Raw genomic sequence first — 11,752 nt, 5'->3', positions numbered from 1 at the left:
CAAGCACGTAAATGACACCTATATGTTCACATGTCACAAAGCATGCACGCAAGAGAGAGAGAGTAAAGTCTGCTTTCTGCTTGATGCATCCACAGAGTAGCGAGTGTCCCAAATCAAGTATGACATAAAATTTTCAGACAAGACCCTTCACGTGGAAAATTTTTGCCTAGCCACACTGTCTCCAAAATTTTTTACAGCCGTGGACGCGCCAGACATCAAAACATGTCAAGACATGTCAGTACACGACTTGTGTCATTTTGAAAAGAAAACAATTCAGTGTTGTTCTTTTTTTTTCTTTAAACAAAGAAATGTTGTCAAGTTCTGACAAAACTGCAGCATCCAGGCTTATCTCTTCCGCCATAACTGCACCGGCCTTTCTCACTGCTTGCATACGTCACAGATCTGCTGCACCCAAAAGTTCTTCCCCTCAACGTTGATTGGTCCTGTCACTTTCTAACTGGGCCCAAACGGTTCAGATGGGAGCTTTGCAAGATGGATTTGCCAGTAAGAAACACGGAAATGGGCATATCCATCTGCTTTGCAAGGTTTGAGGAAACCAGCGCTAGGTATAAATACACCAGACATTTCTGTGTCAGTTCGCGCAGATATCAACGTGGAAAGCATAACCAAGCCTTAATCCTGCATGTACCGCACCAAAACTCAAACCACGTAGCTAAACAACTGACATTATAAACAACAGGCAGCATTATAAGCATTATACTGGGCCTGTGTCAAAGCTATTTTAGAGGAACATCAAGTAAAAGCATTTGGCAACATAATTTTAAGAAAAGCAAACGGAAGATTAAGCAAGAATAAAACTGCATCAGGTAGATGAAAATTAAGTGCTACTACTAACAATAACAAGCCAGGTGAGGATACAGAATGATGAAATGAAACTGCTTTCCTACCTTAAAGAGGTGGTTTGGTCGTCTTCCCGTTCTGGATAAGTCTTAAAACTCCTTAGACTTGTTTAAACAAGATAACCGGCCAAAGGAGAGCTTAGTACTGGATATAGGCATCACCAAAAAACAAAAAAAACTTCAAACACAGTTTCTGGAGAAAATCTCATGACCTGGCAGGTGTCACTGTTGGCAGTTGTATTAGCAGGCTATTCTGCTGTTTCCAAGGTTAAACATCCACACCTGCAGTCTCTGCATTAAAGTGTTATGTTCCTCTTTTATGTAATGGAGAGTGGATTAAAGCTTCTCATTTACTTTCTTTTCCCCCCATAAACAGCTCAGTGCCAGAAATGTTTCATGAAAATAACCTCTGACCTGTTGCTACTACAAGTTATGTTGCACCAATCATACGCCTTTAAATGTTGTGACGTTTGTGAATGGATGCAGACTGCAACTCAGGGACAGAAAAGGGAAAGGAATTCGAAAGAATAAATCCATTGAACACATGATCCGCTGTTGTTACGGTTTGAGTTTCATTAAAAATATATGCTGGTGACAAATTGTACATATTGTGTACAGGATTACATCTGGTGGCACCACAACATATAAAGAAGCTAAAGTAAAATCAGTCCTGCACTGGTTGGGGGGTTGATTCCCTGATTTTGGTGCTGTTTGGTGCATGTCTTCCACCCACTCTCTCTCCCCATATTTCCTTTCTCTCTTCAACTGTCCTATCAAAATAAAGCCCCCCCCCAAAAAAAGAATCATTGATCTAACTATAAAAACAGGTCTCAAGTCAAATGAAGCTTAGCATAAGTTCAAAAAGGAATCGTTCATTAATTATCACTTACATGCTTCCATCTTCCTGCTCTGTTAGTCAGCTTGTATTAAATTCTGAGCCAATCCCTGTCTGCAACAAACTCTCGATCACATCTTGATTATGCTTCCATTTTTAAAAATCTGTTCTCCTCTCCACCACAGTCAATCTGTTATTGTGCAACTTCTGCAACCCTTCTCCACCTCAGCTGCCTCCATCACTCCCATCGACATTCAGGTCCGGCTCTTTTGTGCCATCCTACATCTCTTCATTGCTCCTCAAAGCGTCTCATCAGAGACCATGTCCAGCTTCTATGTGCACACTGCATCCCTTCATCCCTCCACCCCAGCTACCTCCAAGCCACTTCATCAGTGTCCAGCTCCTTTGTGCCATCCTGCATCCCTTCATTGCTCCTCCAAGCCACTGCATTGGTGTCCTGCTTCCCTTCATTTCCACTTCTAAGTCATCTCAGAAGTCCACTTTGCATCTTGACCTACTCCCAACATCATCACCACGAAACTCCATAGGGGGTATCCTATCCTGCTGTTGGCCTCACTAACCCTTCAAGTTCATTAAGAGTCTATTCAACAAAGACATTTCGCTTACTTATACTTATAAAATTAAACATTGATAAACTCATATCAAGTCTCTACTGATTGAATTAGAAAAATCAGAAATGACACAAAACACTGGAATTTTAAATGCAATAAAAAGATGGGATTAATCGCAATTAACTACAGAAATTATGAGATTAATCATGATTAAAATTTGTATCTTTTGACGTCCTATTGCGCTCACTTTTTTCATTTTAACCCAAAGAAAGAAAGTAAAGAGAGCTGTCATCAATGAGTCGGCTGCAGTTTTATGATTCATTGAGCTTTTCTCAGGGGTAAAACAGACAGCTGATATCTGAATCTGCCCCCCTCTCCCTTGCTCCCCCTCACTCTCTATCTCTCTGACTTGCTCTCTTCCTCCTGTTGGAAAAAAAAGAAGTTATAACTTTGACCTATATCACAGAAAGGATGTGACAATGCACTACATAGTTTGTCCTCCTATAGTTAAAACAGAGAGACCAGAAAAGCAGGCCGGAGGGCGGGGGGGGGGGTTAAGGAAATGGACAAGAAGAAGTCAGTGGTAGAAACACAGTTAGTAAGTCATACGGACACCCGTGTCAGAAGTGCGTTGTTTCAGGGCTGCTGTGGGGAACTGAAAGCATGCTGGTGTCAAATGTGTGTGTGCTTGTCCCTGATCTCAGACATCAGACAAATGTGCACACGCTAAAAAAAAAAAAAAAAAAAAAGAAATCCCAGTTGAGGGTTAGTACTCTTGAGAGCAGGGCAACGGCTTATTTCCCTCTCCTTTCTCTGCCTCATATGCGCATAGAAAACCTGTATAATCTAAGAAGTGAATGAAATTTTACGCCTATTATCCACCGTAGCTTTCTCCACTATTAGTTTTCCATCGCCCTACACGCACAAATGTACCCAAAGTAAATGGACAGGCGAGCAGGTTTTTGCTGTTACGAAGATTCAGGCCCTGGAAAGGAGCCAGTGTATTTCTTCCCCAAACTTTTGTTGTCTGTGTCTTTTTCATTTTCCCCATAGGCTAGTTCTGTGTTGTTTTATGTACGTGTCCCTTGTTGTTTCTTCCATGTGGTTTCTTTGTCTTTCAGCCTCTTATCTCTTTGTTTCTTCCCTTGCTCTCCTTCTATTTTCTCTCCCATTCTCTCCCCTCCACTTCCTGCTATCTCTCCCCCTCACTCAATCTCTTTCTCTTTCTCTACCCCCCTCCTCACCTCCCTCCCTCCCTTCCTCCCTCGCGCTCACTCTCATTCCCTATCTCCCCCCCACCTCCACCACCACCCGCACCCCCCTGCTCCCCTTTCTCTGTATCTTTCTCATTCTCGCAGCACTCCCAGCCGCTGATGATTGATCAAGGTTTTCAAGGTTTGCCCTTTCCTGTTATTTAGTAGGAAATGTTTATGCACAGTCTTCAGCCTTACACTCACAACTGGCATGTGTCCACATAGTGTTTGTCCCTCTCTTTACATACATGTCTCTGATGAACTTTTTTAAAAAACTTGTTAAAAGGTGAGGTAGTCTGTGATATAATAGAATACCTGTCTAATTATCAGGATCATCTTCAGTGCCGAGTACTTAAACACACAACCTGTACTTAGCCCGCAGGTACTCTGCCGCACTGTTTCTCAACACAGCCTGAAAGAAATCTGGAAGTTCAATAGTTAATGTCTTCCCTTGCTGTTTTTCCTTTTCTTCACTCTCTCCGTCTCTCTATCTCCTTTCCTCTCTCCATTCCCTTTGCTCTCACCACACATCCCCCCCCTCCACCACCACCACCTCCTCCTTTCCTTCATTCTACGCCCCCCCCTCCTTTTCTCTTTTCTCTTGCTGATGGACTCTTCTTTTTTATTTTCACACTCCACCATCCCCCCTTTTTCTTCTCTCTCTTTCTCTCTCCTTCTTTCCTCCAGCACACCCACCTCCTCCCTCCACCCCCCCACGCTCTTCTCTTTCACTGCGTTTTCTTTCAAACCTCCTTCTATCTCTCTTCCCATCCCCTGCCCCCCCTCACCACCACTCCCCCGTCTTTCTTTTCTCTCTCTTTTATTCTGTCTTTCTCTTTCTTTTGCCACATCCTTTCTTATGCCCACCTCCCCAACCCTCCCTCCCCGTCTCTCCTTTCCCTTCTTCCTCCTTTTTTTTGCTGCATTCTCTTCTTCCCTCCCCACCCCGCTCTCTTTCCTCTTTCCCTTTTTCTTTCTGTCTCTCTCACCCCCCTCCTCTTCCTCCACTCAGCTTCACTCCCCCTCCCTATGCTTCTTTCTTCCTTATTCTTTCTCCCCCACGTCTGTCTCCCTCCCTCCCTCTCTCCTAACTGCTTTTCTCTCCTTTTTTCTCCTTCTCTTTTCTTTTGTCACTCATTTTTTGTGAATTTCTCAGACACTATACTTCAGGCTGTCTCAATAGTTAATTAGTTTGAATCAAGAAATAATAGCAGCAAACTACACAGTCTCTGGAAAGTTAAAATTTGAGCTTTTCTCAGACATTATCTGTCTGATGTTTTGCTTCTGACAGATGCACCTCCACCCATAGTCTTTCTGAGTGTTGTGAAAGTCTATATACATACATATATAGATACATATATGTCAACATGCTTGTTTGTGCTGTTAGATCCTCATATTTCTACCTGCACAGGCAGACTAAAGTACATATTGCATTCTTATAATTGTGCTGTGCACACACGCTCATATAAAAAGGAAATGCAAAGTATAAAGTGTGATCAAGAGAAGATAGAGCTTGCGCGCCTTAAAGAGAAATGTGTGTTGAAGGGTCATGCTGAATTGTATGTAGTGAGAAAGGGAGATAAGATGTGTGTATGTGTTTGTAAGAGAAAAGAGGAGAGAAAGAGAAGTGAGATGGGAAGGAGGAGAGGGTGGGAGGAAGAGAAAGAAATGGGGTGATGCTGGGGTGGAGGGCTGGTGGAGAGGGAGGGGGAAGGGGGGGGGGGGCAGGCACAGTCAGTTCTGATAACAGCAACAGTAGGAGGAGGATGAGCCGTGGGACCGCCCCACTCTCCCACAGATATAAATAGGAGGTGGATTTTTTTACTCCACTCATTTCTCCTGAAGGATGAGATCCCTGAAACACCTCAAACATCACTCCAGGAACAATGTGGTGAGTTTGTAAGCTAAAGATGGAGAGGGATGATTTGCTGCTACGAACTACGGGGTGTTTGCGGTGACTTGTTTGCAGTTTGTTAGTGAAGGTGTTTACACTCCCGTTTGTGTGAGGGGAAGTGAGATTACTTTTCACATTCATATGCAGTGGGGGACAGCTTTTCTAAAAGATAAGAGTTGTGTTTCTATCTCTGCCGCACATTTATTTTTTCTGCTGCTGCTCTAATTGTTTGTCCTTAGGTGTCTTTCAGATGCAACTTTAAATGTGAAAGTACGGACTCTTGCAATTACTACCCTACCTCTCTCTGTCTCCTTGTCATTTGTCTTTTTCTCTTTCATTTTGTCAGCCTTTCATTTTGCTGTGCTTTTTCTTCTCTCTCCCGCCCCCCACCTCCCTCCTTCCCCTCTTTCACTCACTCACTCTGTCTTTCTGTCTCTCTTCACCCCCCCTCCTGCACACCCCTCCCTCTCCTTTTCCTTTCTCTCTTCCCTCCTCTCACATGCTCACTCAATCTCTCCTTCCCCTTTCCTCCCCTCCCTCTCCTCCCCTCTTTCTTTATCTTTCAGCCCCTCCATCTCATTTCTGTCTCCGTCTCCCTCCCTCCCTCCCTCCACTCCTCCCCCGCCCACAGCTCTTTCTCCTTCTCTCCATACCTCCCTCACTCTCTTTTCTCTCACTTGCACACATACACACACCCAGTCTCTTTCCTTTTCTTTCTCACAAACACACAGTCTGTCTCTGTCTGACTACTTTAAAAGCAGTAATTATAAATGACGTGGTTATCAGGGCATCCAGGTCTACTCCCCTCTTCCAACACACTCACAAACACACAATGCTCACACACCTTTATTCCAGCACTATCTCCTCTTCCTTTTTCTCCATCCCTTCTTTTCTTTTCTCTCAGTATTGTCAGGAAAGGAAGCAGCTCTTGCTCTCATACTGAAGACTAGTTTGACAGGAAACTAGGGGTCAGAGCTTCCCTATATACATTTTCCTTCCAGTCAGATACTTGCTGAGAAATAACCAGCAGCCAACAATTTGAGCTGCCCCGACACCAAAGAGCCAGTTTTGTTGAACCTGAGTTAGTTTTAATGCGCAGCTTTTACAGGTAAACATATACATGTGGCTGTGCAACACTTCCGAACTGTGCAATTACATTCGTGAATCTCATGCATCGGTCTGGAATACAGAATGAGCTCAGTCGAATGTCTGTTATGGATATGAGTGTGCCTGGTGGCATATATCATCTTGTTAAGGAAGCTGGTGTGGCAGGCATTATACAGTCAGTTAGAGGGAGTGTAGGGCTGAGACTCATGAATGGGACAGATACAGCTAGGGATGAGCTGACTTTGGTCAGTCAGGCTGCCCCGGGACCCCACAGGAAGTGCTGAGGACAGTCCACGGAAGTCAACTTCCTGGCTGGACCTGCATCCCTTGTTGTGCGCTTTATTATTCTACAGCCTGTCAAGGAAGGAAGCGGGGTGCTAACACATATCAGCCTTATCTTCTCAATCGACTGTTCTGTGGATTCAGAGAAAAAGGAATCAAGGCGTAGACCAAATGCAGCTTTCACAGAGTTACCCTGAAAAACATAATCTTAATTCTCTCCTTGAGTCCTGGGAAAGTACAATTGCTCTGCTTTTGATGTCACCATAGCACTCGAGCTGAAAATTTCAGATGTGTGTGATTTTAATATCGGGGCAGCTTTGTAGGAAGGTTACCAATATCAGGAGGCATTGGGGAAATAAGGTTATATGAGGAAACATTCGTAAGACAGGGTTTGAAAATACAGAACAATTATCAAAAAACACAGAAACAGATCTGTTATTTCCTCCTGTTCTATTTTTAAAACTGGTGTTGTTTGTGATTCTTCTAGGAGGAGGAGAGTAGCCGCTTGGTGCGGACATACCCCAAGATGACTGAGGGCCAAATGGATGTAGGCACACAGACGGAGCCTGTGGTGGTGCTATCTCTGGCTCAGGCTGCCGTTCTTGGACTCATCTCCCAGAATGAAATCTTTGGGGCCACCATAGCTCCTAATGGCTTTTACACAGGTGAGCCCAGAGAGTGCAACCCTCCGCCACAAGAGGCAATGGAGTACGAGTATGCGGACCAGCTAATAGGGGCAAATGGAGACTATCTGGCTGAGCCAGCAGGAGAGCCGGAGCCACAGCCCCACTGCAGCGAGAGAAGGCGACCTGGGCCTCGTGGGAGAACCAAGAGGCCCAGGAGTGACAGTGAACTGGAGGGTCACCCACACATAGTACCAAGTCCACAGGCTCAGGTTAAAGGTGAGCGTCTGGAGTCTGATACTCCTCCTTCCTGCATTCACAAATCTCACAGCAAGTCAGAGGATCCAGTCACTCAACAAGCTTGCCTGAAAGAGGAGCAGGCCTGTGGAAACTGTCCCTCATGTGTGCGAGACACATCCAGGCCGCAAACAGATGGACAGCCAGAACAGGAACAAGAAGTAAACACTGGCAGAGAAGGAGAGAGGAAGGAAGAGGAGCTGGTGGTGGAGGAAGAGGAGGAGGAGGCTCTGAACCTCAAGACCAGCGGGGAGAACAGCAGTCCTCTGGAGAACCGCTACTATGAGTCAAATGAGGTGTCCTATGAATCCTCTGAGATGGCCCTGCCTGGAGAGTATGAGGACAACAGCCAGGCCATGCTGTGGTCAGACCCAGAGGGCCTTGCCAGGCGAATGCAGATCGACCGTCTGGACATCAACGTTCAGATTGATGAGTCTTACTGCGTAGACGTAGGAGAGGGTCTCAAACGCTGGAAGTGCCGCATGTGTGAAAAGTCATATACGTCCAAGTACAACCTCGTCACCCATATTCTGGGCCATAATGGAATTAAGCCGCATGAATGTCTACACTGTGGAAAGCTCTTCAAGCAGCCGAGCCATCTCCAGACTCACCTGCTCACCCACCAGGGAACCAGACCTCACAAGTGCACCGTTTGTGAGAAGGCCTTCACGCAGACCAGCCACCTGAAGAGGCACATGCTGCAGCATTCGGACGTCAAACCCTACAGCTGTCGCTTCTGTGGTCGAGGATTTGCCTACCCTAGCGAGCTGAGGACCCATGAGAATAAACACGAGAATGGTCAGTGCCACGTTTGCACCCAGTGCGGTCTGGAGTTTCCAACGTACGCGCACCTGAAGCGCCACTTGACCAGCCATCAGGGCCCAACCACATACCAGTGTACAGAGTGCCACAAGTCTTTTGCATACCGCAGCCAGCTACAGAACCACTTGATGAAGCACCAGAATGTACGGCCTTACGTTTGCCCTGAGTGCGGCATGGAGTTTGTCCAGATCCACCACCTTCGGCAGCATGCTCTCACTCACAAGGTACTGGCAGCGCAAACCCTCGCACCTAAGGTACTGAAACTCAAAGATGTGGCTTTGTCTACCAGTTTATGTGTTCAGAAAGCTGTCTACACAGCATCACTGAAACTTAATTTAAATCATAAAAAACATCACTATCCTGATATGAAAATAAGAAGAGGTATTTAAGATTCACTAACTCAGTGCTATGTATGATTCCTCATATAAAATGGGGATATACTGCACTTACACCACAGCCTTTTTCCAAAACCAGTTTCTTTGTAAACATAGCCTTCAAAGGCCTTGAATTTTTGTGTGGCTCAACCCCCTCCTGCATGTGTTTTGTGTTGTTTGCAGAGCTACTTCCCTTTGTGTCTGATGAATCACTGTCTGTCTTTTCTCTTCATTACATTATCTGTTTTATTCTATAAGGACAAAAACAACTTAGCCCTCAGATATGCTCTTGTTAGTTATTAAAATAAAGTTAAGAAAATGTTGAAACTTCTCTCCACTGTTGGACTTTTACCCCTCTGTCTTTCAACACTCAGGGTGACTAATGTAATCTACTTGAACTGGATCCAAAGCCAGAGTGCAAATGCTCACATACAAGCTCCCCATGATTCATTAGCTATTTTCCTCTAAACCATATATTTAGCCAAATTAATTAAAGGGCCCAAACTCTTTTTGTTCCTCAAGGGTATGAAAGAATTCAAGTGTGATGTCTGTGCCAGAGAGTTCACCCTGTCTGCCAACCTGAAGAGACACATGTTGATCCATGCCAGTGTGAGGCCTTTCCAGTGCCACGTCTGCTTCAAGACCTTTGTCCAGAAACAGACCCTCAAAACACACATGATTGTCCACCTGCCCGTCAAGCCTTTCAAATGCAAGGTGAGCGATGCGTGCGAGGAGACGAACTGGGCCCCATTGTGGCAGAGCAGGGAGGGGTATTGAACTTTTGTGCTCTTTTTCACTCAGGTGTGCGGAAAGTCTTTCAACAGAATGTACAACCTCCTCGGTCACATGCATCTCCATGCCGGCAGCAAGCCCTTCAAGTGCCCTTACTGCACCAGCAAGTTCAACTTGAAGGGCAACCTCAGCCGACACATGAAGGTCAAACATGGCATCATGGACACCTCAATAGACGGTCAAGGTAAAGAGCTCCCTAACTATACTATACTCCATTTTTGGGTTACGGGCAGCAAATTTCCCTGATTGGTGGGCTTCATGTCGCATTACTGCCACTCTGTCTGTTTCTAATGCACTTTGACTCAGCATGTAGTGTAATCTAGTGGCCAAGTGTTTTGATGTTTCTCCGTCACTCCCTCCCTGTGAGTTTAGTAAATATAGCAGTGCCTGGATTAGACATGCCTGTCTCTATCAGTAGAGACTGATACTGAAGCAGAGGAGGGGCCTGTCCTCAGCGAGGCCATGTGTCTCCAGGAAGAGCTCTGTATTTTTGTGCAATTGAGGACAGAGTGGGATCAAATTTGTTTTTTTTCTTTCTTGTTCAGAGCCCCAACAAGACCCAGAAGGCCAGGAGGACTTCGAAGAGGAGAGCTTTGATTTCAGTGAGCGAGAAAACCGGGCTAACAACAACAACACTCCAGACATTGCTAAAGTCTCTCAAATGGAGTATTACAACACCTATGGAAAGGGCGCAGGGCGCTTCAGCACCCCATGAATTGTTTAAAGGACCCCAAAGTTGAATAGAAGTGTGAAATAATGAAAAGAGGATTGTGGGCTTGGGATGTTCTTCAAGGTTGGGAAAAAACCCAGAAAACTGCACATTCATATGCACTGGAATTACTCATCCTGCAACAAATTGTGGAAATGTTTACGTTTCACATGATCATGTCATCTCGAAAAAGCAGCAAATCTACTGATAATATATTAAAGTGAACTGTCCTAAACAGGAGCATTAAAGTAAAAAATTCTATATAAATGCGAGTATAATGTCATGCTTGACCACAGGAGCATCATCATGAGCCGTATGTTAAAGCACAACTGCTTCAAACATAAATGATGTTAAACTGCACTTACTCATCCAGACAATCCCAGTCTCTCTCATTTGTTGGGGTAATGTGAAAGGTTAAAGAGGGGAACAAGTGTCGCTGTTCATCTCACTTGCCAAAGCCTTGATTTATACTGTGATAAATCAGATTTGAGGTCTGCAAAATGAGTTCTGTTTCATTGGATTTGCAGTCTGTTTATTGTATATTATTGTACAGAATGCATCAGTCCTCTTGTATGCTGGCTGGTATTATAATCAGTGCATAGCACTGAGGGCCACTGTATCTACTTTTAGGTTTCTGCATTAACAAACATCACCCCGTATTGATCTTTAGTCCATGAATGTAATTGTTTCTGTGGAATGTTGTAAGACTAATGAAAAGAAAATCAGAATACCCATTTCAACAGTAGGACCCCTTTACCAAAGAACTGGATCAAATGCTGCAGCTGGGAGCGCTCTTAGTCTCTTTCCTTGCTGTTGTGTTGAGCTGGGACATTGGATTTCCTGGGGTCCAGTCGCAGACCTCATGAAATTACATTCAGGTTTCCCTCCCACCCATCTGTAGATCACTTCAAAAGATTACTGCAGACTTTGGTATGGCTCCTCTTTCAGCAAATCTCACCATTCTCATCCTATACGGGCCTCTACGAGACAAGACTGCAGCATTTTTCAAAAGCAATGCAAACCCTGTTTCCATATTGCAGTTGTTTTTTATGGATGAATCTCAACAAGAAATGTCCCCAAAATCTTGGACAGAAATATTAAGTGCCCCAGTGTGTCTGCAAGAGCGTGCCATCCATCATGCTGTACACTGCTCTCAAGTGATGAACGACAACCTCCCAACATGTGACAGGGCCACGGACCTTGTGGAAAATGATTTGGGAAATGCTCAATATATTCAGTTTCTCAGTGCTTAGCTTTTCAAACTTGTAACCCGCAAACAAGGTTTCAACCTGCAATGTTTATGTAGCGCATTTAAAATAAAAATGCTCAATT

At 44.7% G+C, this 11,752-nt stretch overlaps 1 protein-coding gene across 1 annotated transcript; it reads left to right on the top strand.

Annotated features, from left to right (window-relative positions):
- Positions 1-5,366: 5,366 nt before the first annotated feature.
- znf710a (zinc finger protein 710a) lies at positions 5,367-10,687 on the top strand. Its single transcript, XM_041794675.1, has 5 exons — positions 5,367-5,411; positions 7,291-8,799; positions 9,442-9,633; positions 9,721-9,895; positions 10,257-10,687. Exons 1-5 carry the CDS (start codon positions 5,367-5,369, stop codon positions 10,424-10,426), a joined length of 2,091 nt encoding a protein of 696 aa, XP_041650609.1. The 3' UTR covers positions 10,427-10,687.
- The last annotated feature ends 1,065 nt before the right edge of the window (positions 10,688-11,752 follow it).

The sequence above is a fragment of the Cheilinus undulatus genome, linkage group 9, assembly GCF_018320785.1.
Source record: "Cheilinus undulatus linkage group 9, ASM1832078v1, whole genome shotgun sequence".
Taxonomy (NCBI): domain Eukaryota; kingdom Metazoa; phylum Chordata; class Actinopteri; order Labriformes; family Labridae; genus Cheilinus; species Cheilinus undulatus.
Note: the sequence above shows the minus strand (reverse complement) of the source record. Positions and strands in the feature narration are given on the sequence as shown.

What these genes read in the sequence shown, in the direction of transcription:
- znf710a (XM_041794675.1), top strand. Translation starts at nt 5,367, where the DNA reads ATGAGATCCCTGAAACACCTCAAACATCACTCCAGGAACAATGTG. An exon ending in TCAAGCCTTTCAAATGCAAG is followed by an intron (nt 9,634 to 9,720) that starts GTGAGCGATGCG and finishes TTTTTCACTCAG; the next exon opens with GTGTGCGGAAAGTCTTTCAA. An exon ending in CACCTCAATAGACGGTCAAG is followed by an intron (nt 9,896 to 10,256) that starts GTAAAGAGCTCC and finishes TTTCTTGTTCAG; the next exon opens with AGCCCCAACAAGACCCAGAA.